Here is a 25885-nt window from a genome sequence, read left to right on the forward strand (position 1 = left end):
AGAAGAGCTAGGAGAAACTGAGATCTGAAATTTAATGGTCAAAGGGAAAAAAAAGCTCTTTGAAGTGGGTGAAAGAGAGGGACTTGGAGAATACTTCTGAGGCCATTGTAGCCAAGTAACATTTTTCTATAGGCTGCAAGTAAAAGCTAACCCTTTCTGAAAACTTCCTGATGTCACCTGTGTTTTTGATGTGTGCATGAGGAGTATCACCATCTTTACTGTAGTTATACCTTTCAAATCTTTGCATTGCTTGGTTATCTTTAACATTGAACATGCAACTCTATTTCAAGTGGACAGTATACTCTAGTTTAAAATGATTTTTGGGGAGGCTATATACCACATGGCTTATGGGATCTTAGTTCCCTGACCAGGAATTGAACTCGTACCCTCAGCAGTGAAAGCACAGAGTGCTAACCACTAGACCACCAGGAAATATCCCTATACTCTCATTTTAATAAAGAGAATGGTTACTGTTTCTGGTCTATACTATGACAAAAATCAGTGTTTATACTGATATGTTAAATACTATACACAACTTAATGAAAGTTGAAGGTGAGATCTCAGTTTTAAAGGTGTCCTAATTGGAATTTTAAACACTGTAGAATTCACTGAGAGAAGGAATTAGAAAACAGAATCAACAACATAGCTACTCTTCCTGTACTCTCTTAGTGATCTTTGAAGAACAGTCCTTTTTAACTTGTTAATATCTATAACAATAATAGTAACTCCCGCTTAGGAAGTATTAGGTGCCAGGCTTAGGGCTAGGTGCTTGATGTAGTCTTAGTGTTGTCCATAATTTTATGAGCCATAATTATCTTCTAGTTTTTTAAAGTGATAAGCCACATTGGTTAGATTCGTTGATCTTTTGTAATCCTGTATTTAAAGAGAAGGTAAAAACCAAAATCCATTAATTATACAGCCTAACTACAAAATTCTAGAAAAAACACAAGTAATTTGAATAATAAATTTTGTGTATATTCAAACTATTTTTAGATAGTTTAAGTTCAGAATATTATAATCATATTTACTTGTAATTCAGGAATTTGAGAATGATATATGTTATTTTTGCTTACTTTTGCCTAAGAAATCCTTAAAGCATATAAATCTATATAAAAGATTACTCCTTTAGGATTGATTAAGACAACAGGATGATTTTAAATTTCTCTTTGTGTGTGTATGTCATGTATGTGTGTATTTAAATTTCTCCAGTAAGATATATCTACAAGAGGGGAAAAAAGTCTGAGGAAGATATGGTGCCTTTAAGAAAGAATGTTTTTAAAAGTCCATTTTTTCCCCCATTCATACAGTTCCTCTGATGCTTTCCTTCAGAAAGGGCAGTTTATTTCAGATGTTTGGCTTAGTTTACTTACTGTAAGTCTCCAGTTTTAGGCATGTGTCTAAAGTGTCACCCTGTCATCCGTGCTGTAATTGATAGCGCTTCAGCTTAGTTCACAGCCTTTGAGTTTAGCACCTTCTTGAAGAACAGACGTTGAGTGGTTGGGATTTGTGGGGCCAGAAGACAGTGACTGCTCCCTTCTGGGATACAAACAATTCGTGTTTTCTATGTTTTTTAGAGAACCTCAGCCTTCCCCCGCCTCTAGTCCTCCACTGTTTGGTTGAGGTTAAGCTGCTCCCCCTTCCATGTTTTGTGTCAGAGCCAGACCACCAAATCTAAGATTTTATTTAGAGACATTATGGTCTGGCCCCAGCCCACCACAACATTGTTACTATTTTCATGTTTCTAGTGATATTATCATATTGTTAGATTTAGGATTACTGATACTATTAATGTAGGCAGGATGTGTACAGAAATTGAACTGTTCTTTTTGCACTGTTTTTCCTCTGAGACACATAACAGTGATGTCTCTTGCCAGTGCATGGGGCTGTTGGGAAGCTCAAAGAGTACATACTGAGATTGAGGTTATTGGTTATCAATAACCTCAGATATACAGATGACACCACACTTACAGCAGGAAACGAAGAACTAAAGAGCCTTGTGATGAAAGTGAAAGAGGAGAGTGAAAAAGTTGGCTTAAAACTCAACAATCAGAAAACTAAGATCATGGTATCTGGTCCCATCACTTCATGGCAAATAGATGGGGAAACAATAGAAACAGTGACAGACTTTATTTTCTTGGGCTCCAAAATCACTGCAGATGGTGACTGCAGCCGTGAAATTACAAGACGCTTTCTCCTTGTAAGAAAAGCTATGACCAACCTAGATAGCATATTAAAAAGCAGAGACATTACTTTGCCAACAAAGGTCCATCTATTCAAAGCTTTGGTTTTTCCAGTAGTCATGTATAGATGTGAGAGTTGGACTATAAGGAAAGCTGAGCACTGAAGAATTGATGCTTTTGAACTGTAGTGTTGGAGAAGACTCTTGAGAGTCCCAACCAGAGATCCAACCAGTCCATCCTAAAGGAAATCAGTCCTGAATATGTTGAAGCTGAAACTCCAGTACTTTGGCCACCTGATGCGAAGAACTGACTCATTGGAAAAGACCCTGATGATGGGAAAGATTGAAGGCAGGAGGAGAAGGGGACAACAGAGGATGAGTTGGTGGGATGGCTTCACTGACTCTATGGACATGAGTTTGAGTACGCTGTGGGAGTTGGTAATGGACAGGGAAGCCTGGTGTGCTGCAGTCCATGGAGTCACAAAGAGTCGGACACGACTGAGTGACTGAACTGAACTGAACTGAGTGTTTAAATCCAGGGCCTAATAGAGCAGAAATCTGTACTCATTTTAAATTCTAAGACTTGAAGAGACAGAATGGCTTTCAGGCTTATTCCCAAAGGCCAAAAGGAGGAGGAGGCATATGTCAGAATTAGAGATGAAGTGATGAGGATAGGTTTTCAATGTATGTCGACCCACCCTCTCCCAATTTTGATACAAGTCACTCCAACTTCTATTTGGGGAATCTGTAATTGAAGGATGACAGTTGGGGGAAAAGTGGTTTAAAACAGTTGATTGAGGGCTTCCCTGAAGGTTCAGTGGTAAAGAATCCATCTGTCAATGCAGGAGACATGGTAATGCAGAGACATGGTTTGATCCCTGATCTTAGAAGATCCCACATGCCACAAAGCATCTAAGACTGTGCACCACAACTATTGAGCCTATTGGTCTAGACACTGGGAGCCACAACTACTGAAGCCCAGATGCCGCAACTACTGGAGCTCGCACACCCTAGAGCCTGTGCTCCACAGCAAGAGAAGCCACAGCTATTAGAAGCCTGTGGACTGCACCAAGAGTAGCCCCTGCTTGCAGCAACTAGAGAAAGCCTGAGCAGCAGTGAAGACCCAGCACAGCCAAAAAAGAAAAAATTATTAAAAAAAACAAACAGTTGATTACTTATGTTAGTATCTATAAAGGGAAAATATGTTGATCTGAAGGGGACTTGGCCAGACTTAGGCCAAGGACTTAGGACTTAGGCCAGAAAAGCAAAGTCACAGAGGTAGACTTTGACCACTGGAGGAGCGAACAGAGATGAGACAGAAGTGACTCATCAGGCTTCACCAGCATCACAGGTAGTTTTTCCCTTAAAAATCGGCTACCTTTGTTCTGACTTCATGCTTATCATGCAGATTTCTGATTACTAATCTGACTTCCAAGGTATTCAGGCACCTGGATGGTAAGGATGCATGCCTTCTGAAGTCTAGAAAAGACTGTTCCCCTTCTAAGCATTAGTGTATTTACTATGGAGCATGTGTGTGCAGCTTGTGAGTGTTGCTGGTTTGAGTCAGATGCTCTGAGTGCCTCTCTAGGAAGTCAACAGTGCTGAGGCCATTCTCCAAATAGTGGTTAACTGACTGATCAAGTTAGTGTCATCTTTGAGAAGAGTGCCATCCAGCTTCCTCTTGCAGACTCTTCAGCCTTACCAAACTTCTTATTCCTCCTTATGCCCCTCTCCAATGATTCTTCCTTTTGAAATTACTTGGAAATCTAGAAGTTTTCCAGTAGTGTTAGACATCTAATAAGAGCAGTATTCAAACCTACCAGGAAAAAAATAAATGCAAATTGCTAAGTATTTTAGTCACATAGTCTATATAGTAACCTGGCAGTGTAGAAGTATTTGTCTGTTGTTTCCTCTTTTTTACCTTTCTGGTTGGCAGAACTCCTCCATCTAGTTTCCCTTGCTCAGTGAAGTATACCTCCTCCTGACCAGTCACCCAAGCCAGAAACCTGGTGCATCCTTGTTTTCTTACCTGTTCTTTGCCAATGTGTCATGTCGGTCATCAAGACCCTCATCATTTCTAGCTTGAACCATTACAGTAGTGTCCTAAAGATCTCTTTAAACACTCGAATCTGTCCTTCAGGTTGTTACCAAAGAAGCTGTCATTTTAAAAGTATATTTTTTAAAAACACACATCTGCAGTTGTTGCTTTTCTATGTGTAAACTGGTAGGTTCCCTTTTATATTTAACACGGAATATAGGCTCTTCATACCTGACTGCTTCCCCCTCCCCTAGAGACTCTCTCCTTCTTCCTCTCTGTGTTACCCTCTCCCTGCCCTCTCCATTTATGGTCAGCTGGCTTGCCAGATTGCTTGACTCCTCTGCACCCTTGAATTTGACATACATAAGCTTGTCTTTCTTGATATTTCAGCAGCATTTCACACCATGGTGTAGTCTCTCTATTTTGAAATACCTTTTTCCCTTGGTTTCCATGTCATTCTTTCTGAACTTTCTTCTGCCTCTCTTGAATTTCTATCCTTTTTTTCTGGGTACTCCTCTTCCACTCAGCCTTTGTATATCGGACTTTCTTCAGGTCCAGGCTTAGGTTCTGTTTTCCCTCTTAACCCTGCTGAGCTCTGCTCTGTATCCAGTCATTTGGATTTTTATACTTGGCAAAAGTATATAAAGATCATTTACAGTACAGTTAATGTATGTTTTTCTCATAGCTCTTTGGTTACCATGGTAGAGTAAAGATACTTATCTGTGGTTTAGGTCAATGAGAAGTGCCGTAATATGTCAAGAGCACTGGTTTTTGGGGAGTGGAAGCCCACCCCATAATGAGTTCTCTTCAGTTTGAGCAAATATTATCTTCCAGTGTCACTTTGGTCCCTTATTCTGCTGTTGTATAAAATGATTAGATTTTAGCAACCCTATCTCATCACCAAGAGGTTAATCCTTGAAGTTCATCAAGTAGCCTTTGACTTGTCACACTCTAGCTGGAACAGCTAGGTAGAAATTAGGGCAAGATTTGATCTTTCATTTAGATGAAAATTTTTCTTCTGGGTAATAAATAGAACTGGTAGTTGAGACTCTTCATAGTGTTTACTATAGTCAAGGTCCCTGCCAGGAAATTATTATTCTGAATAAAGTTAAAAATATTTGTAAAGGAAAGAATTATTGAGTAATCAAGATGTAAATGTCTGAGTGATGAAAAATGTACTGACTGCTTCTTGGAATTGCTCCACCCAAAAAGCTCATTCCTGACATTCTATTTACAATACTCAAGAAACGAAATCCTTGATAGTTGTAAAGGGTTAATGCAGGAGTCTTATGGGGATGTGACTTAGCACTGAAGAAGTGGTATATGAAGAAGTGATGACATTGACAGGATTGAATAGGAGGCATCGGCATAGAGAAGAAAATTTAATCCTTAATATATCGAATATTTAACTTTAACAAAAAGATTAAGATATTATTGCAATAGGCGTTTTACATAATGGAGCATAAGCAAGGTATTTTCATTTGCATTTTATTGTTTCTAATCGATGTGTAGAACAGAAGAAATTGGGACCTGTCCCTTTAATAAAGCCCTGTTTACCTACCTTCTTCTAGTAGGCGTGGCTTGGGAACCTGTAGAGTGAGGTGTAACTTCCAATTCTGCATTCTGACCGGCAGCCTGGAAGAGTGCTGGTTCTACAAACCAGGAAATAATGTGCTTTAAATTATAGTAGAGCTTGTCTTTTATAAGGAAAATTCATAACAAAACTAGAAGATTAAAGCAGTGATTTTACATAGTTGTCATTAAATGTTTGAAACTCTACTGTAGAGAAACCTTGCAGTGTACTTAGAATACAAAGCTTTCAGGGCTAGAAATTGATCTGACTTTTGAGCCTTATCTGATTACTGCTTGATTCGTCTCAGCAGACTGAACGGGGAGCCTTCCTCCCCATTGTTCCCAGGTAGGTGGTCAACCTTTGTTTAAGATTTAAATTTTCTTTAAGGTTACTTAACCCAGGTTCTGCTGCTGATTATTGAAAGAATTATGAATATCAGTCTGGGTATATGTTTTAGTGTTTGAATATTCAACATGGCTGTAAATAATCATGTTGGTGACTTTGTGCCAACTTTGTAGAAAAAATCATTTTTAACAAATTAGCAAATCTATAAGTGGCAAATTAAATGAGTTCTATTTTGTTTTCTCTTAACCTTATATATTTGTATTGAATTAATAGATTAAAATATATTGAAGTTACTCTATTAACTTCCTGATAGTATCTTATAATGTATTTAAAACATTTATATATGTAGTCAAATAAAATTGTATTTTTATTTGTATTTACTATTTTACTCATAGGTTTCATTTCTTTCACTCTTAGGACGCTGTCAGAGTGTATAGCTCATTGTTTATTTGTTTTAGTTTGTTTTGGGGATATTTTGATACCTATTATTTCCTGAAGAGTTTTTATAAAAGCTTAATCTTCCATAAGTATATTGAAATATTGCTTGTTTCTCTTTATCAAGTTAACCACGCATTTATGACATTGAAAGTGTTTCAAAGATAACATCTTTGGAATATATCAGTTATAATTATCAGAGCTAATTATCAGTATTAGCTAACTGCTATTGTTAAAAAAAAAAAAAGCTATTCACAAATGGTTCTTCTGGAGTAAGAGTCAGACAGGTTGGGGTACCTTTAGGATCAAGCACAGTTGTTTCTTAACTTTCTCTACCACCACTACTACTACTACTACTAAATCGCTTCAGTTGTGTCCGACTCTGTGCGACCCCATGGACTGCAGCCCACAGGCTTCTCCGTCCATGGAATTCTCCAGGCAAGAACACTGGAGTGGGTTGCCATTTCCTTCTCCAATGCATGAAAGTGGAAAGTGAAAGTGAAGTCGCTCAGTTGTGTCCGACTCTTAGCGACCCCATGGACTGCAGCCTACCAGGCTCCTCCATCCATGGGATTTTCCAGGCAAGAGTACTGGAGTGGGGTGCCATTGCCTTCTCCCTCTCTACCACTAGTGATCCTTGTTATTTTTATTCTATGGACACTATGCTTCAAAAGACTTTTTATCCACCAAATAAGTTGTGTATATTAAATAATAAAATGTTAGAACCTTATTGTTTACTGTTTATTAGACGTTCATTATTTCCAATGAGAGTTTCTTATCAGCCTGAGATAACCACTCTAGGTTAATAGAATTCAGCCCCAAACAAAGTAACCTGACATTTTACCCAGCTTGAATAACTTTATTGTAGGTAACTGTTTGGATATTTTTGACTTTTTAAAATAATATCTGAAGTTTCAACAGCTACTTTTATGAAATGCTAGTCATCTGGGAACTAGTAGTCCAAAGTGCAGAAATTTTGTTCTTAATGCCTTTGAGTTTCCATGAAATGATGAAGGTCATCTAGTGTAACATAACAGATACCAAAGCTACTAGACAGAGCAGATATACAGAGAGAAAAAAAAAGGAAATGTTGTCGAGAATAGCTGGGAAGAATTCAAGATATCTGTATGTTTTGGCCCTGTAAAATCTCTATATTTATCCCTACTACTTCCTCACTTAAATTTCTTACTCCAAGTAGTTTGATACAGTGTTTACTGACTTCAGAACAAATATTGCCTGTGTTTTTCATGTATTTATTCTATATTGTTATGTAGACTTCCGCTTCCCAATTTTTTAATTTCTCCATTTCCTCTGTTTGTTGTATACCTTCAGTTCAGCTGAAGACCCTTCTATAATGGAAGCCTTTTCTGATCATCCTAAATCACACTAATGTTTCTTTCTTTTATACTTCTATATCATGTTGATTCCATCAGTTCTTTAGTACGTAATAATGTTATAGTTTGTCCTATTTAACTTTTACATAAAAGTTTCCCATGTTTTTTCAACTATATTATAATAAGTTGTTAGAGAACAAGTGGGATATCATTTTTATCCTTTTTAGTATCTAGTGTAGTAATATACATTTGATGTGGTTTAGTCGCTAACTTGTGTCTGACTATTTTGTGACCCCATGGACTGTAGCCCATCAGGCTCCTCTGTTCATGGAATTTTTCAGGCAAGACTACTGGAGTGGGTTGCCATTTCCTTCTCCAGAGGATCTTCCCCAACCCAGGGGTCAAACCTACATCTCCCACATTTCAGGCAGATTCTTTACCACTGAGCCACCTGGGTTGTCCTATACATTTGGTAGGTTCTAAATAAATATCTGTTGAATGAATGAGAGAAGTAAAGAATCTTGCCAGCAATTGCTTCATGTAATGCTGCCTTCCTCTACCTTGCTTAATTATGTAATTAACCATCTATAATATTTCTAAAAATCAGACCATTGATTTTCATAATATTTTTGTTTTCCTTTGTAATACATGACTTTTTTATATTAGATTATTTAACCCTGATGGACTTAACAGAAACAGAAGATATTAAGAAGAGGTGACAAGAATAGACAGAAGAACTGTACAAAAAAGGTCTTAATGACCCAGATAACCATGATGATATCGTCACTCACTAGAATCAGACATCCTAGAGTATGAAGTGAAGTGGGCCTTAGGAAGCATTACTAAGAACAAAGCTGGTGGAGGTGATGGAATTCCAGCTGAGCTATTTCAAATCCTAAAAGATGATGTTGTGAAAATGCTGCACTCAGTATGCCAGCAACTTAGGAAAACTCAGCAGTGGCCGCAGGACTGGGCAAGATCAGTTTTCATTCCAATCCCAAAGAAAGGCAATGCCAAAGAATTTCAAATTACCACACAATTCTACTCATTTCACATACTAACAAGGTAATGCTCAAAATCCTTCAACCTAGGCTTCAACAATATGTGAACCGAGAACTTCCATATGTCCAAGCAGGATTTAGAAAACGCAGAGGAACCAGAGATCAATTGCCAGCATCTGCTGGATCATAGAAAAAACAGGGGAATTCCAGAAAAGCATCTGCTTCTTTGCGCTAAAGACCGACGTGTGGATCACAACAAACTGTGGAAAATTCTTAAAGAGATCACCTTACTTGCCTCCTGAGAAACCTGTATGCAGGTCAAGAAGCAACAGTTAGAACCAGACATGGAACAATGGACTGGTTCCAAATTGGGAAAGGAGTACGTCAAGGCTGTATACTGTCACCCTCCTTATTTAACTTATATGCAGAGTATATCATGAAAAATGACAGACTGGATGAAGCACAGGCTCGAATTAAGGTTGCCAGGAGAAATGTCAATAACCTCAGATACACAGATGACACCACCCTAATGGCAGAAAGCAAAGAACTAAAGAGCCTCATGATGAAGGTGAAAAATGAGAGTGAAAAGCTGGCTTAAAACTCAACATTCAAAAAACGATCATGCCATCCAGTCTTATCACTTCATGGCAAATAGATGGGGAGACAGTAATAGACTTTATTTTCTTGGGCTCCAAAATCACTTCGAATAGTGACTGCAACCATGAAATTAAAGACATTTGCTCCTTGGAAGAAAAGCTATGATGAACCTAGATAGTGTATTAAAGGATAGGTCACTTTAATGACAAAGGTCTGTCTAATCAAAGCTATGGTTTTTCCAGTAGTCATGTATGGATATGAGAGTTGAACCATAAAAAAGGCTGAGCACTGAAGAATTGATGCTTTTGAACTGTAGTGTTGGAGAAAACTCTTGAGAGTCCCTTGGACTGCAAGGAGATCAAACCAGTCAATCCTAAAGGAAATCAACCCTGAATATTCTTGGAAGGACTGATAGTACCTTGAAGGTGAAACTCCAATACTTTGGCCACCTGATGAGAAGAGCCAACTTATTGGAAAAGACCCTGATGCTGGGAAAGATTCAAGGCAGGAGCAGAAGGGAATAACAGGATGAGATGTTTGGACGGCATCACCGACTCAATGGACATGAGTTTGAGCAAACTCTGGGAGATGGTAAAGGACAGGGAAGCCTGGCATGCTGCGGTACATGGGGTTGCCGAGAGTCAGACATGACTGAGCGACTGAACAACCACCAGTGATACTTACAAAGAAAGAACAAGCTGAACTTTATGAAAAATAAATAAAAATAAAGACTTCCCTGGTGGTCCAGTGATTAGACTTCATCTTCTAGTGCAGCAGGGATGGGTTTGATCCCTAGTCAGAAAGCTAAGATTCTACATGCCTCACAGTCAAAAAACCAAAGCATAAAACAGAAGCACTATTGTAACAAATTCAATAAAGACTATAAAAATGGTCAACATTAAAAAAAACCTTTAAATAAAAATAAAAAAGGAAATATTCTAAACTCCAGACTTTTGCATTTTAGGAAAATATAATTTAGAATTTATTGATATATGAGGTTTCACATATAGTTAAAATATTCAGATACATTATAAATTAAGGGGAGGGGATTCTGAATTGATTGGAATTCTGAATGGTGATCCACCACCCTGGTACACTGGTTGGATTGCAAATTTTAAATTACAGATTAGTAATTGCCAGAAACTATTAACAAATTATTTTATAAAAAGAGGATTTTAAATATCTTGGCTCCCATTCACAGTAGGTATTATAGTACACATTTAAAAATCGTCTACCTATTTCCAGTATCAACTCTGTCAGATACGTTCTGTTGACCTACTTTTTATGGATGCGGAAAACGGACATCTAGAAGGTCAAACAACTCCAAAGCCATACATTAGTAACAGCACAGCTGGTCATTTTGACGTCAGAGTTCATGTTTTGAATTACTGTGTTATAATTTGTTATGTTCCCAATGGTTAGGCTAATCTTCGTGTCATTCTAGGGCTTGACCAGACAGGAATTCTGGCAGCTGCTCCAGGAGGACTATGGCACTGAGCTAGGCTTACATGCTGAAGAGATGGAGAACTTTTCCCTGTCGATTGAGGATACTGTGCAGCCAAGGTACCACAAAATGTTTTGAAATGTCAAGATCTATCAATCTTTAGTCAAAGCAGAAGTCTTTTAGACTATTAATTCAGGTTTTCTCTTTCACCTTGGGTGAAATTTGCCTCTTGCTGCTCTGTAGTGGAATGACTAAAAGATGAGGACAATGAATAGTTTGTTAATTGGTAAGCAAATACAGATCAGATGATGTAATTCTAAGTTTTTAACTGTCACCTAGGATTTGCATAAAGCATGGGGGTTTTATTAAGGATATGGAGAAGGACCTACTAAGTTCTTAGCTCATTTATTGTTCAGCCGCTCAGTCATGTCCAACTCTTTGTGACCCCATGGACTACAGCATGCCAGGCTTCCCTGTCCTTCACTATCTCTCGGAGTTTGCTCAAACTCATATCCATAGAGTCAGTGATGTCATCCAACCATCTCATCCTCTGTCGTCCCCTTCTCCTCCTGCCTTCAATCTTTCCCAGCATCAGGGTCTTTTCTAATGAGTTGGCTCTTTGCATCGGGTGGCCAAAGCATTGGAGCCTCAGCATCAGCATCAGTCCTTCCAATGAATATTCCAATGAATATCCAATGAATATTTCCTTTAGGATTGACTGGTTTGATCTCCTTGCTGTCCAAGGGACTCTTAAGAGTCTTCTCCAGCACCACAGTTCAAAAGCATCGGTTCTTTAGCACTTCTTTATGGTTCAACTCTCACCTCCATACATGACTACTGGAAAAACCATATATTTGACTATATGGAATATGCTACCTAACATAAATGTAACAATAAAGTAAATCAGCTGGAAGATATTTTGAGGGTACAAAGATAATATGACTTTTCTCAAGGATACCCTAGTGTCATGCTTGACTTGTAGTTGGCACTCAATAAATATTTGAATGCATTGATGAAAAGAGCTTATAGCACTATGGAAAATGCAAATACTTTTAATAGAGGGTTGAAAATGAAAAGGGCCAAAAAGAGCAATAGGTATTGTGGAAAAAATTCAGAGTAGAGAGAGACTATTTTTGACTGACGGGAATTCACTTGGAAGAGTGGACATTTTTATTAACCTGTCAAATAAAAGTGCATTTTGTCCAGTGGTAATTGAGATCAAAGCAATACAAATAACTCAGGATAATACGTGAAAATTCTGCAGTAAGCATTATGCTAAGTCAAAGGAGCCAGTCACAAAAGATCATATATTATATGATCCCACCTACATGAAGTGGAGTCCAGAATCAGTAAATCCATGCAGAGAGAGAGTAGGTTAGTAGTTGCCAGGAACTGGGGCAGAGGAAGAATGGAAGTGACTGCTAATGGGTATAGGATTTCCTCTGGGGTGATAAAAATGTTCTAAAATTAAAAAGTGGTGATGGTGGTAAACAACTGTATTGTACACTTTAAACTGGGTGAATTTTATAGTATATGAATTAAAACAATGAAAAATTTGGTAAATTATTTATTTTAAAATTCTATAACAATAAGTCTTAAGATGGAAAGCTTTTGAAGTCTCAATATGTGTACATATCCAGATAGTCTTCTAGTTGTACTGATCCTATTTATATTGTATCAACTCAGCACTAATATTTTGCAGTCTTTTTTTTTTTTTTTAACATGGGTTACACATGTATATTGTATTAGTTTTCTGTAAAGCTAAACATTTCCATTGGACTACTCTCCTTGTAAAGTTTACTAGCCTCTCTCAGGTTCTGGAGTTGGGTAGAAAAGCACTTGACATAATGCAGAGAGCCTTGGATGGTGGTAAAGAGGATCTGGATTCTAGTCTGAACTTTACCACCACCTAGCAGCTGAGCAAACTCAGGCAAATCGCTTAGCCTTTCTGATCCTCAGTTTATTCATCTGTGAAAGGAGGCAGTTAAACTAGGTGATCTCCAAGGTCCCTGCCGACTTGAAAAGTTTCTAGTCTTTGAAGACAGAAGGAGTAAATATTTTTGATCTGCTGCTTTGTGCACGGTAACACAGTGTAACATCCAGCTTTTCTTCAGGTGACTGAGTGCTTTCTAAAAGAAGATGTGGCGGGATCCTCATTTGCTCTTCTACTCTTTTCCTGTTCTTCCAACCTCTGAGAGAAGTGTGTCTGCCTCGCACGTTTCCAGACCTTTATTTCCTCTGCTCTTTCATCTTTTTTCTCTTTACTTTCAATCTTTTCTTCATTGTCCGTCCTCTTTTTTTTATTTTTCCACAATCCACCTCCATCTTTAAAATCCTCAGCTACAGGCACTCAGCTCGTGGTTTTGTCTTTAGGAGCCGTTTTTCCTGTTCCTTCAAGGTGCTACCATTCTATTGGCCAGGAGTAGATCTAAGTATTACTTGAGTGGAATAGTATAGTATAGACTCTTCTGGCTTTTCTGTTTCTTTCTCAGGATAACTTGGCTTCAGATGTCAGGCTACTACTTTATTTTAGAAGAGCTTTACATCTAAATATAGTAATGATCAAATAGTAATACTAATTGCTCAATAAAATTGAGCACTGGAAATGAGATCCTTTTGTGCTCCTTTTATATTTCATACACTTTCCTTTTTTTTTTTCCACTCCCTGAAAGAAGAAAAGCAAGTCCCAAGGCATTTATTGTAGTCTGTGTCCCTATGATCATTTGAGAAGTTTCTCCTTTAACCTTAGGAATTTTTGTTCTCAGGAATGAGGAGAGCATGGACTGATGGATGGGCTCTGTGCTCAGACGTCAGGAGGTTCCCCTTCTCAGAGAGATGTGCTATCTCAGCTGGGACTGAATCTGAAGGGAGGGGATGAGATCTAAAACTGCCTTCTGGTGCCATCTGGCATCCAACTCAAACACTTACCTTGACCCTTTCGAAGCATCTTCATTGTTCACAACTAAAACTTAAACAAGCAGTGTTCAATGTATTAGTTGCTGTTATGGCCATTTGTACTTGGTTCATTTTTAAATGGTTTCTGAAGTTTATAAAATCTTACGTAAGCATATTTTATTTTCAGCAGTGAGATCAATTTGCATGTGAGTTAAGAATATAACTTTGTTATAGGTAGAAGCTTATCTGTTACTTTAAAAAAAATTGTCTTCAAAATGCTTTATAATAGAAAAGGACCTGAATGAGGAGACTAAATCAGTTATTTGTTCAGAAGTAACCTTGTTTATGTTTCTATGCTCTGTTTCTTACAGAAGTCTGGGAAGAAGCAGCCTGGATGACTATGGGGAGAGAGGTGAAAAATTATCCAAGTCAATCAGTTTTACCCGTGAATCAATTAGTCGGGCTTCAGAATCAGAGTCAATTGAAGGAAATTCACCAAAAGGGGTTGGTATATGATTCCCTTTTAAAATCTATCTGAAATTACCATGTTTTCATCATAATGGAAGATCAAATAAAAATACAGTATACAAAATGTTTAAACACTTAAGATGTGAAGCTGCTCTTTTATTTTAGGGCAAGAGTTTTAAGCCTTTAAGTAGCAGAAATTATATGGGAATAATATATGTTTCTGTTCAGACCTGGATATGGTGCAGAGTTACCAGGCAGTTTCCTGAACATCAGTCTGTAAGGAGGATGCGTGCATGCTAAGTCGGTTCAGTTGTGTCTGACTCTTTGCGACCCTATGGACTGTTGCCTGCTGGGCTCCTCTGACCTCGGGATTCTCCAGGCAAGAGTACTGAAGTGGGTATTCTTCAGCCATCCTGTCCTCCAGGAGATCTTCCCGACCCAGGGATCGAACCCACTTCTCCTGCACTGCATTGCAGGGAATTCTTTACTGCTGAGCCACTGGGGAAGCCCCTATCAAGGGGATAGACATTTTTAAAAATTAAGGTGGAAAAATTCATAGCAGAATTGTTCTCAGAATAGATAGTGTATGTAATGGAAGGATCAGTTTTGAAGGGGAGGTGAGAACCCTGAGCACCATGCTTAAGTAACAACAAATGCTTATTAAACTAACTACTAAATCAGACATACGTGCTAAGTTGCTTTAGTCGTGTTGCACTCTTTCCAATGCTATGGACTGTAGCCCACCAGGCTCCCCTGTCCATGGGATTCTCCAGGCAAGAAATCGGTTGCCATTTCCTTTAAGGGATCTTCCCAGAGATCAAACCCATGTCTCTTACATCTCCTGCATTGGCAGGTGGGTTCTTTACCACTAGCACCACCTGGGAAGCCCACTACATCAGACACATCCAGTTAATTTTCATAGCTAGTTAGCTAGTTAGGGCTTCCCTGATAGCTCAGTTGGTAAAGAATCCACCTGCAATGCAGGAGACCCTGGTTCTATTCCTGGGTCGGGAAGATCCCCTGGAGAAGGGATAGGCTACCCACTCCAGTATTCTTGGGCTTCCCTTATGGCTCAGCTGGTAAAGAATCCACCTGCAATTCGGGCGACCTGGATTCAATCCCTGGGTTGGGAAGATCCCCTGGAAAAGGGAAAGGCTGCTGCTGCTAAGTCACTTCAGTCATGTCTGACTCTGTGTGACCCCATAGATGGCAGCTCACCAGGCTCCTCCGTCCCTGAGGTTCTCCAGGCAAGAACACTGGAGTGGGTTGCCATTTCCTTCTCCAGTGCATGAAAGTGAAAAGTGAAAGTGAAGTCGCTCAGTCGTGTCTGACTTTTATCGACCCCATGGACTGCAGCCCACCAGGCTCCTCCGTCCATGGGATTTTCCAGGCAAGAGTACTGGAGTGGGGTGCCATTGCCTTCTCCTGAGGGAAAGGCTACCACTCTAGTATTCTGGCCTGGAGAATTCCATGGGCACTGTATAGTCCATGGGGTCACAAAGAGTCAGACACAACTGAGCGACTTGCACTTTAGCTAGTTAGTTTCTTCCTTTATTTTTTCAAGTATTATTATAAGCCTATCAATTTTTTAAAAAGTTTTGGTGAGTTTCTATCAATCACAGTCATCATTATTATTACTTGTTATACTCAGATTGTCCCCTCTGCCAATGGGAGCCCCTTCAAGTTGGCTCTTCTGTCCTTTTGAAATACTCGATTATTTTTGACAGCTTCCTTTCTTTCTACAATAATGTGTCCCAAGCACATTTTTTATATTTTCAGTCCCAGACTTAGTATCAGCTACTTGTCTAAGGAGCCATAGATTTTAGTGAAGGATTGCACTTAGAAACCACATTCTAAGTGATGAGAGTGTGCAGCTTTTGTTCTTCTGATTGGTGATGCAAATTTTGGGCCAGTGCTGAATTTCTTATTTTAAATCAAAGCACTGGTTTAATACTCTACCTCTGCCACTTTCTAACTGTATGACCTGAAATAAATTAATTACTTAGCCTCTCTATGCCTTTCTTTTCTCAACAATAAGATGAGGACACTAATACCCCATAGGAATTTTTAAGTAAGGACTAAATTAATTAATATATGTGAAAGTACATTGAATAGTCCTTGACACGTATTAAGTATTCAGTAACCATAATCTATTATAGTTGAATGGAGAAGGAAATGGCAACCCACTCCAGTATTCTTGCCTGGAGAATCCCATGGATGTGAGCCTGGCGGGCTACAGTCCACAGGGTCACAGAGAGTCGGACACGACTGAAGCAACTATGGCACACATTATAGTTGAAGACGAATCTGTGTGTGGCCAGCAATGGACCCCTTTTACCTTCTCTCATGGAGCTCCCAGCATCTGTTGTGAATAAATGTTTGGGAAACAGTGAAATAGATTATGTAAACGGCCCACAAGTTTTCAGCTTGTTTCAGGCGACCATCATGCATCTATCTCAGTCTGATTTTGTGTTGTGGATTTCATGTAAAACTCATTCATCAAGAGACACTTAGGAACTTACTACTTGTGTAAGGGAGGTGATTCTGAATGCCAATCCCCTTGTATGCTTTCACTGAGAAGAACAAGCCACTGAGTTTTGGGGTTTAACAGGACAGGGTATCTCTTGCAGTCCCCTTATCCCTTTACACATATCTGACTTTGAGACTAGGTTTTCAGAACTATTAATATTAATATTCCTTGAGTCCTTCCTACAGCTTCTTTGACAACGTCTTCTGTACCTGTTCTTAAGATAGTTAATCTGTTGGCCCTTCTAGTTTTGTTCTTAAAGGAAGTCATACTTTCTCTAAGAAAAAGAAATGGATGTAGAGGAGTAATTTAATGTTTTAAGTTTGATTATACATTTCATTGATGTTTAGGATAGATGTTTTCAGTTTATAGAATATAAGTAATCTAGAAGTTTGGTCCCTTTTTGCCTTTTACATTCAAGAGGAGAAGTACAGTGAGATTCTCAGATATCAAGTATCATGTCACTTTGTTTCATTTTTACTTCCAACAAGGTTGGTAATAACAAAAAGTTAGAAATAGAATTTTCTAAGAATAAGTTTTTGGTAAGATATAAAATTAATAATCTCCAACAAAGTTGGTAGTAACAAAAAGAAATAGAATTTCCTAAGAATAAGTTTTTAATAAATTACAAAATTAATAATCTCTTTAAAGATTCAGGAAATATAGAAAAGTATACAAAGAAATACAAATCATCTGGATGCTAACCATTCAAAAATAGCGATGTTGCTTTTCCTATAGGTATCTGTCCATGTTTGTTACAATAGGAACTAAATCTTAATTAAAACAAGAAATATGTGGGGAAATTTACTCTACTCAGCATCTATAGAGGTCCTAGGTCAGCTAATAAGCATGTTGCTTTGTAGTGTGGAACTCCTGAATAAATCAAGTCTTGACTTTAACAGTAATCTCTGATTGAAAAGTCAATCCTCTGACTCAGGGTACTGTAATATTTTAATAAATTGTGTCCTGGGTCCCAGTTGTTATTCTGCTTTCCTGGAGCTCCTCCTCCCTGGAGCTGCTTCTGTTGTTCAGGGCTGCCCTAAGATCTCACGGGGCAGGAGGTAGAATGATTATATGCTTTTGCTGTCTTTCACCTGCTTATATGCAGACAATGCAAGAAAGTACACTGCCATATGGTTTGTATTTTTCACACTGTTCTATTAAGCCTAATTACAGTACTCTTCTACTTGACTACTACTAACATAGTAATAGCATTCATAATTTAAGGCCTAATATTAAATTTATTACAGAAATTTCTTTATAATTTGATATATCTTTATTAAGCCATTTCCAGAAAGTATGGATAGCAGTATACATTGAATATACTTTAATGTACAACCCCTTAGTCCCTTAACAGTAAATCCAACTGTATTCTTATGGATTTGCTTTAATCTTTCTCCTTTAATCTGTTCTCCCTCACTGTACTCTGATGTGACTTTTATATCTCTATTTTCTTTCCCTTTTCCCTTTAGTTACTGGTCCTGAGAGATGAGTGAGTTCTCTTCCTTCAGTTGATGGGGCAGGTATTGCCTGGGGAAACTAATTGGGTTTGACTCCTTTCCTTGCACACCCCAAAGAACTGACCACTCCATTATTTTTGTCCTTTTTCCCCTTTCCCTTCAACTTAAGTGATCCACATGTTGTTAACTGTCCGTGAGTTCTTCTTTATGATGTTCTTCATAAATGTATTGTTCATTAGTGTATAAGAAGATGACTTTAGGATCATCTATATTATCTATCAATATTTTATGGACCAAATGTAATATAAACATAACAAGCAAAGCTCTCAAAGAGCAGCATTTCAAAATGTGTTTATTATTAAAGAACTCATTGTTTGCCTTCTAGGGGTTATGGAAAGAGGAACCCCACAGTGAGAAACAGATCAAAAGTCCTTCACTAACTTCAGGAAAGAGGTTAAGTAGACAGTCATCAAAATCACTGGACTTGAATAAAAATGAGTATCTTTCTCTGGACAAAAGCAGCACTTCAGATTCTGTCGATGAAGGTAAAGGCTTTCTTATAAATTTTAAGTAAAATTTCAGTTTTGTCTTTTAATGTTTACTTTTGTATCAAGTGTGTGCAGATTGAGAATTGTTTTTTGTACCAAATACAGTCTCACTCTATAAAGAATCAAAAAATGATGGAAGAAACAGGGGAAAGGGGCTGCTAAATCTAACCCATCATCACTTTTTAGAAGCCTGAAATTTGAAGATCTTCATCACATTTAGCCTATATTATCCCATGCATTGAGTCAGTGGAAATGGAGCAGTAGCGATGGAAAAGCAACTTTTTTTTTCTTTTTACCCATGACTTATTTGTATCTGAAATTTGTACCTTTTAATCTCACTCACCTGTTTATCTCCTTCCCCGCCTCCTTCCCTTCTGGCAACCACCTGTTTGTTCTCTGTATCTATGGCTCTGTTTCTGTTACGCTTGTTCATTGTTTTGTGATTCCACATATAAGTGAAATGATACAGTATATGTCTTTCTTTGTCTGGTTTATTTCACTAAGCATAATATTCTCTGGGTCCATCTGTGCCAAAAATGGCAAGATTTCATCCTTTTTTATGGATGAGTAATATTCCATTTTGGGCTTCCCTTTACTACAGATGGCTCAGTGGTAGAGAATCCACCTGCAATGCAGGTGATGTGAATTCTATCCCTGGGTTGGGAAGATCCCCTGGAGAAGGAAATGGCAACCCACTCCAGTATTCTTGCCTGGAGAATTCCATGGACAGAGGAGCCTGGAGGGCTACAGTCCATGGGGTCGCAAGAGTCAGATATGACTTAACGACTAAACTACAACCACCACCAGAAACTATATTATCTATTTTATTGAATCTAACAGGCCACAGGAACACTATTTTTTAATCTCTAGTGAGATCATTAATAATTTAGCATTTGATTTTAACAATCCATGGATAAGTGTTAATTCAACTAAACAACAGCAATATTCCATTGTATATATCTATACCACATTGTCTTTATCCCTTCTGTCTGTTGATAGGCACTTAGGTTGCTTCCATATTTTTGCTATTGTAATAATGCTGCAGTGAACATAGTAGGGTACATATATCTTTCTGAATTAGTGTTTTCATTTTTATCAGATAAATACCTAGGAAAATACCTAGGAGTCAAATTACTGGATTTTATGGTAGTTCTAGTTTTAGTTTTTTGAGGAACTTACCTAATATTTTCCATAATGGCTGCACCAGTTTACATTCCCACCAGCAGTGTACTAAGGTTCCCTTTTCTCCACATTCTCACCAATACTTGATATTTGCTATCTTCTTGGTGATAGCCATTCTGATGGTGTGAGACGGTGCCTCATTGTGGTTTTCATTTGTGTTTCCCTGATGATTCATGATGCTGAGCATCTTTTCATGTGCCTGTTGGCCATCTGTGTGTCTTCTTTGAAAAAATGTCTATTCAGGTCCTCTGCTCATTTCCTTTTTTAATCAGGTAATTTTCAGTTGTTGAGTTGTATGAGTCCTTTGTATATTTTGGATATTAGCCCCTTATCAGATATATCATTTGCAAATATCTTCTGACATTCATTAGGCAGCCTTTACATGTTCATTATAATCTCCTTCACTGTGCAAAAGCTTTTTAGTTTGATTTGTTTATTTTTGCTTTTATTTATCTTGCTAGAGAAGACATAAAAAATACTGCTAAGAAAGGTGTCAAAGAGTGTACTTGCTTAAGTTTTCCTCTAGAAGTTTTATGGTTTCAGGTCTTACATTTAAGTCTAATACAGTTTGAGTTTTAAAAAATCATAATGAAAATCTGCATGGTGTAATACTATAAATCTTACTACTTTCTTTAACCACAAAAAGAGAAGGGAAGAGAGAGATTTCAAAAGTAGTTGTTGTTCAGTCGCTTAGTCGTGTCTGACTCTTTGCGACCCTGTGTACTGAAGCACGCCAGGCTTCCCTGTCCTTCACCATCTCCTGGAGCTTGCTCAAATTCATGTCCATTGAGTCAGTGATGTCATTCAACCATCTCGTCCTCTGTTATCCCCTTCTCCTTCTGCCTTCAATCTTTCCCAGCATCAGGGTCTTTTCTAATGAGTTGGCTCTTTGTATCGGGTAGCCAAAGTACTGGAGCTTCAGTTTCAGTATCAGTCCTTCTAATGAGTATTCAGGATTGATCTCCTTCAGAATGGACTGGTTGGATCTCCTTGCAGACCCTCATGAGTCTTCTCCAACACCACACTTCAAAAGCATCAATTCTTCGGCATTCAGCCTTCTTTATGGTTCAACTCTCACATCCATACATGATTACTGGAAAAACCATATCTTTGACTAGATGGACCTTTGTCGGCAAAGTAATGTCTCTGCTTTTTAATATGCTGTCTAGGTTTGTCATAGCTTTTCTTCCAAGGAACAAGTGTCTTTTAATTTCATGGCTGCAGTCACCATCTGCAGTGATTTTGGAGCCCAAGAAAATAAAGTCTGTCACTATTTCCATTGTTTCCCCATCTATTTGCCATGAAGTGATGGGTCTGGATGCCTTGACCTTAATTTTTTGAATGTAGCTGCTGCTGCTGCTGCTAAGTCGCTTCAGTTCTGTCCGACTCTGTGCGACCCCATAGATGGCCTCCTACCAGGCTCCTCTGTCCCTGGGATTCTCAAGGCAAGACCACTGAAGTGGGTTGCTGTTTCCTTCTCCAATACATGAAAGTGAAAAGTGAAAGTGAAGTCACTCAGTCAAAACAAAAATCAGTTGCTTAAGGGAAACTTTAGAGCAAATCATGTTCTCTTTACTTTCTTTAAGTTATAACCAATAACCTGGGCTTGTCATGCTTATCAAGTCATGAAATGTCAAGGTCACTTCAAGGAGTTTTCTTTTTTTTTAGCTGTAAGATTACTGACATTGAAGTCAGTGAAGTGAGGAGACAGTAGGAAGGGTAGGGTAGTGGCTGACTACTTTCAAATTTCAGGAAGCAGAGTCATGCCAGTGGAGTTTTGCTATACCTTCTTCTGTACCAGCATGTTATATTACTATTCCTGCTGGAGGGTTGGTGATGGGGACATGTTGTGGTTTGGATCTGTCTGACATGACTGTATTTCTAGTCCACTTCCTGTTCAGCTTAGACCTGGTTTGGAAACCCCTGAAAGGCTGTTTACTAAATCCATGAAGACCAAAGTTAAATCCAAGTCAAATCTAAAATCAAATCCAGATCCAAAACTGAACTAAATCCACGAAAACCAAATCCAAATCAAGTTTGACCTTGGCTTGGAAACACTGAAGTATCTTTGGTGAAAACTAAATCTACACTCTTAAAAACATAAGTGAAAATAAACAGGTTCTTAAAAATTAGAATGTATTAAAAGACAGTTGTATTCTTTTGAAAAACTCAATGAGAGGAAGTTTTTTTGAAAGGATCAAGCACCAGGAATGACTAGACTCTCTTAGCGTCCTTACCATTTGTGCTTGGGAAATTCCATGGATGGAGGAGCCTGGCAGGCTACAGTCCATGGGGTTGCAAAAGAGGTGGACATGAGTTAGCAACTAAAGAACAACAGCATGCAGCTGTGTGAGTTAGTTATCCCTGCCTGGCCAAGCTTCTCCTGTAGGAAGACCTGCTCTGGCACCCAGTGGCCAGACACATAAGTGACACGCAAATGAGGATTTTTGTTTGTTTTTGCATCCAGAATATATTTTGAAAACTTGTACACTGATACCAAAGACAGGCAAAGACACTACAAGAAAATTACAAATATCCTTTACAAATATTGACATAGAAATCCTGAACAAAATATGAGCAAACAAAAGCAGTACATTAAAAGGGTTATACACTATGACCAAGTGGGATTTATTCCTGGAATTTGAGAATGGGTCAACAGACAAAAATTAATCAGTGTGATTTGTCACTTAATAGAGTGAAGGGAAAAAAACCCAAATCATCATTTTATTGCATCATCTCAATTGATGCAATGAAAGAATCAAATGAGATTTTTTTTTCTTTTTCTTTCTCATCTGCTCTTTTATAAGAGTCATCCTTTAAAAAAAAAATCCTCATTCACTTCCCATACAATTCACATTAATGATAACTTACCTAAAGAGTAACATTAAAACTCATATAAACTGCATCTTTATCTACAAATAAAGAAAGAATAATAGTGGTGTCGTTTCTGTATTGCATAGAAGCCCTGATCACCAGTTTTTAGAGAATGGAAGATAAAACAAATTGTGTCTCTTTAGTTACTCAATTAAACTCCAAATTACCTGCCTTTCCTGCATACCTGCCTAATGCATGTTTTCACACGTACTCAAAATACTACCAACATGTGTTGAGTATGTGCTCAGTGGTTTTAGTTGTATTCATGCCAAGGTCCTTCTTATATTTATCTGTCTCAATTTTCCTACCATTTTCCATTGGCCACTTTCAAATTGTTATATTTGAAATAGTATTTATTCTTTATTGGAAATAGTAACCTGCTACTAAGTTGAGCAGTGTTCCTTTCTCCATTTAAAATACCACATGCTAGCTTAATATGCTCCAGCAATATGACTGATGATGTTATTTAGATAGGAGGCTTTAAAGTACCATGAATTTAATAAATAAATAATCCCAGGTGGAAATAGTTTATTTCATATCCTTACTTCCTTGAACCAATTTGCATACAAAAGGTATTATTGTTAATTTCTGGTAGTAATACCACAAGTTATGTTTTTATCAGTCATGATGCAGAACATTTTATCTAACAGTAGAGTTTAAATGAAATATGAAGACATTGTATTGAAATACTTTTATGAATACAATTTATTTCCTTCTTAAATGTGAAATTTAAGGAAGGAAACTTACTTTTGAAAAATAATAGTTCCAGGACTCCTTAGAGAAATGGCTGCTTTTAGGGCTACAGTGCACACTTGACTTGTGTCTGACTCTTTGTGACCCCATGGACTGTAACCCGTCAAGCTGCTCTGTCCAGGGGATTCTCCAGGCAAGAATACTGGAGTGGGTTGCCATGCCCTCCTCCAGGAGATCTTCCTGACCCAGGGATTGAACCCAGGTCTCTTATGTCTCCTGAGTTGACAGGTGGGTTCTTTACTACTAGAGCCAGCTGGGATGGGCTAGGGTGGGGAGTATACAAAATGAGCCCAGATATAGTGCAAGAATATAAAGTAGTGCTTGAAAAAGAAAAAAAGAGGCCTGTCAAAAGGCCATAGGCATTAACCTGAAAGAGCTTCTAATGGCCAAACAAAAAATAAGTGTGAGCAGCAAAATAAATAATGATAGTACTGGATTATAACCCAAAGTATAAACTGACTTTGTACGTCCATCCTGATACCCGTGGTTGAATAAATATATAAATGGGAGAGAAAGCAGGAGTCTTCCTTACAGAGCCCCAAATAATATAGATAAAGTATATATGTAGATCTTTTCCCTTCCAGGAGGTGGAGCTGAATTCTCCTCCCCTTGAGATGGGCTGAACTTAGGGACTCATTTCTAATGAATAGAATATGGAAAGAGGAAAATAATACCTTTGAAGTGGAAAAGCCTGCCAGGTACCACCTTGACCAATTGATCAAGGTTAATCAAGGTTAATGCTGTTATGTGTACCCCCTGAGTTTGAGGGGAAGGGTACTTCACCTCTGAAGTGTTCATCCCCCAAATCCAAACCCTGGTCTAATCATGAAAAAAACCTAAGGTGAACCCAAAATGGGGGACATTCTACATAATACCTGACCTGTACTTTCAAATGTATTAGGTCATTGAAAAACAAGAAAAAAGTGAGGCTGTCATAGATTGGAGGAGACTAAGATGATAACAACCAAGTACAAACATGGTACCTTGGGCCGGATCCTTGTACAGAAAAAGACATTACTGGAAAAAATAGGAATAAAGTCTAGTTTAGTTCATTGTCCCTCTAAAATTATTAAAAAATAAAAAATTAGAAGATATCATTGCAAAAAAATGGCAGCCCACTCCAGTACTCTTGCCTGGAAAATTCCATGGACTGAGGAGCCTGGTAGACTACAGTCCATGGGTTTGCAAAGAGTTGAACACGACTGAGCGACTTTACTTACGATTTTTTTGTATTTTCCACAGTCACCTATTCATTCAAAAATGGTTATATAACACTTATGTGCCAAACTTGTAATGTACTTAGGTGTTTGAAATCAACATGATCCCTGCTCACATAGAACTTAGAGTCTAGTGCAGGAAAGAGGCAATAAAAAGGCACTAAGTCAATAAAAATATAATTACAAGTTGGGATAAGTTCTGTGGAGGTGATGATCAGGATACATAGAATACCTATACTTTGCTTTCTTGTGAATATATGAATTATTTTTACAATGAACATGAAAGTTAAAGTGAAAGTCGCTCAGTTGTGTCCGAGTCTTTGACACCCCGAGGACTATACAGTCCATGGAATTCTCCAGGCAAGAATACTGGAGTGGGTAGCCTTTCCCTTCTCCAGGGGATCGTCCCAACCCAGGGATCAGAGCAAGGTATCCCTCATTGCAGGTGGATTCTTTACCAGCTGAGCCACCTGGGAAGTCCAAGAATACTGAAGTGGGTAGCCTATCTGTTTTCCAGCAGATTTTCCCAACCCAGGAATCGAACCAGGGTCTCCTGCATTGCAGGGGGAATTCTTTACCAACTGAGCTATCAGGGAAGTCATAATGAACATATATTACTTCTGTGTCAGAAAAAGCTATTTCTCAAGCCTAATTGGGAAGTTACCTCACAGAACCTTAGTAAATTGCCTGGTTTCAGTGATTAATTTCTATGCCAAAGGAGCCATTACTTGAGATTGCAGTGCCTACCATGTGTATGCTTTTGTCTACACGTAGTATTGTTGCAGGAAGGAGGTAAATTGGTATCTACCCACTATCCCTAACTTCTCTGCACCTGTAACAAAACAGGGAGACAGACCATTTCATGAGGAGTAGCTGGAGTGAAGGCAGAGCTGGAGGGATTTTTCTTTCCTGCTTCTTAGACCACTGCCTTTTACTTTGACTGCTTCCTGTGGCTTAATGTGGACAGGTGCTCAACACATAATTCTTAGAACTTGATTTGTGAGCTGTGGGGAGC

The 25885-nt window shown here is 38.3% G+C and overlaps 1 protein-coding gene across 2 annotated transcripts in view; it reads left to right on the top strand.

The window, feature by feature from the left end:
- The window catches only part of GRAMD1C (GRAM domain containing 1C), a 99545-nt gene that overhangs the window by 51803 nt on the left and 21857 nt on the right, over positions 1 to 25885 (top strand). Inside the window, exons 1-4 of one of the 2 annotated variants that reach the window (XM_010845348.1) lie at positions 5793 to 6135; positions 10947 to 11065; positions 14213 to 14345; positions 18682 to 18841. In XM_010845348.1, coding sequence (XP_010843650.1) covers positions 11022 to 11065; positions 14213 to 14345; positions 18682 to 18841 — 337 coding nt within the window. In that variant the 5' untranslated portion in view covers positions 5793 to 6135; positions 10947 to 11021. Of the gene's footprint in view, positions 1 to 5792; positions 6136 to 10946; positions 11066 to 14212; positions 14346 to 18681; positions 18842 to 25885 lie in introns of those variants that run through there. The other variant, XM_010845347.1, reaches the window with a different exon arrangement.

The sequence above is a fragment of the Bison bison genome, unplaced genomic scaffold (assembly GCF_000754665.1).
Source record: "Bison bison bison isolate TAMUID 2011002044 unplaced genomic scaffold, Bison_UMD1.0 scf7180017864215, whole genome shotgun sequence".
Lineage (NCBI taxonomy): Eukaryota > Metazoa > Chordata > Mammalia > Artiodactyla > Bovidae > Bison > Bison bison.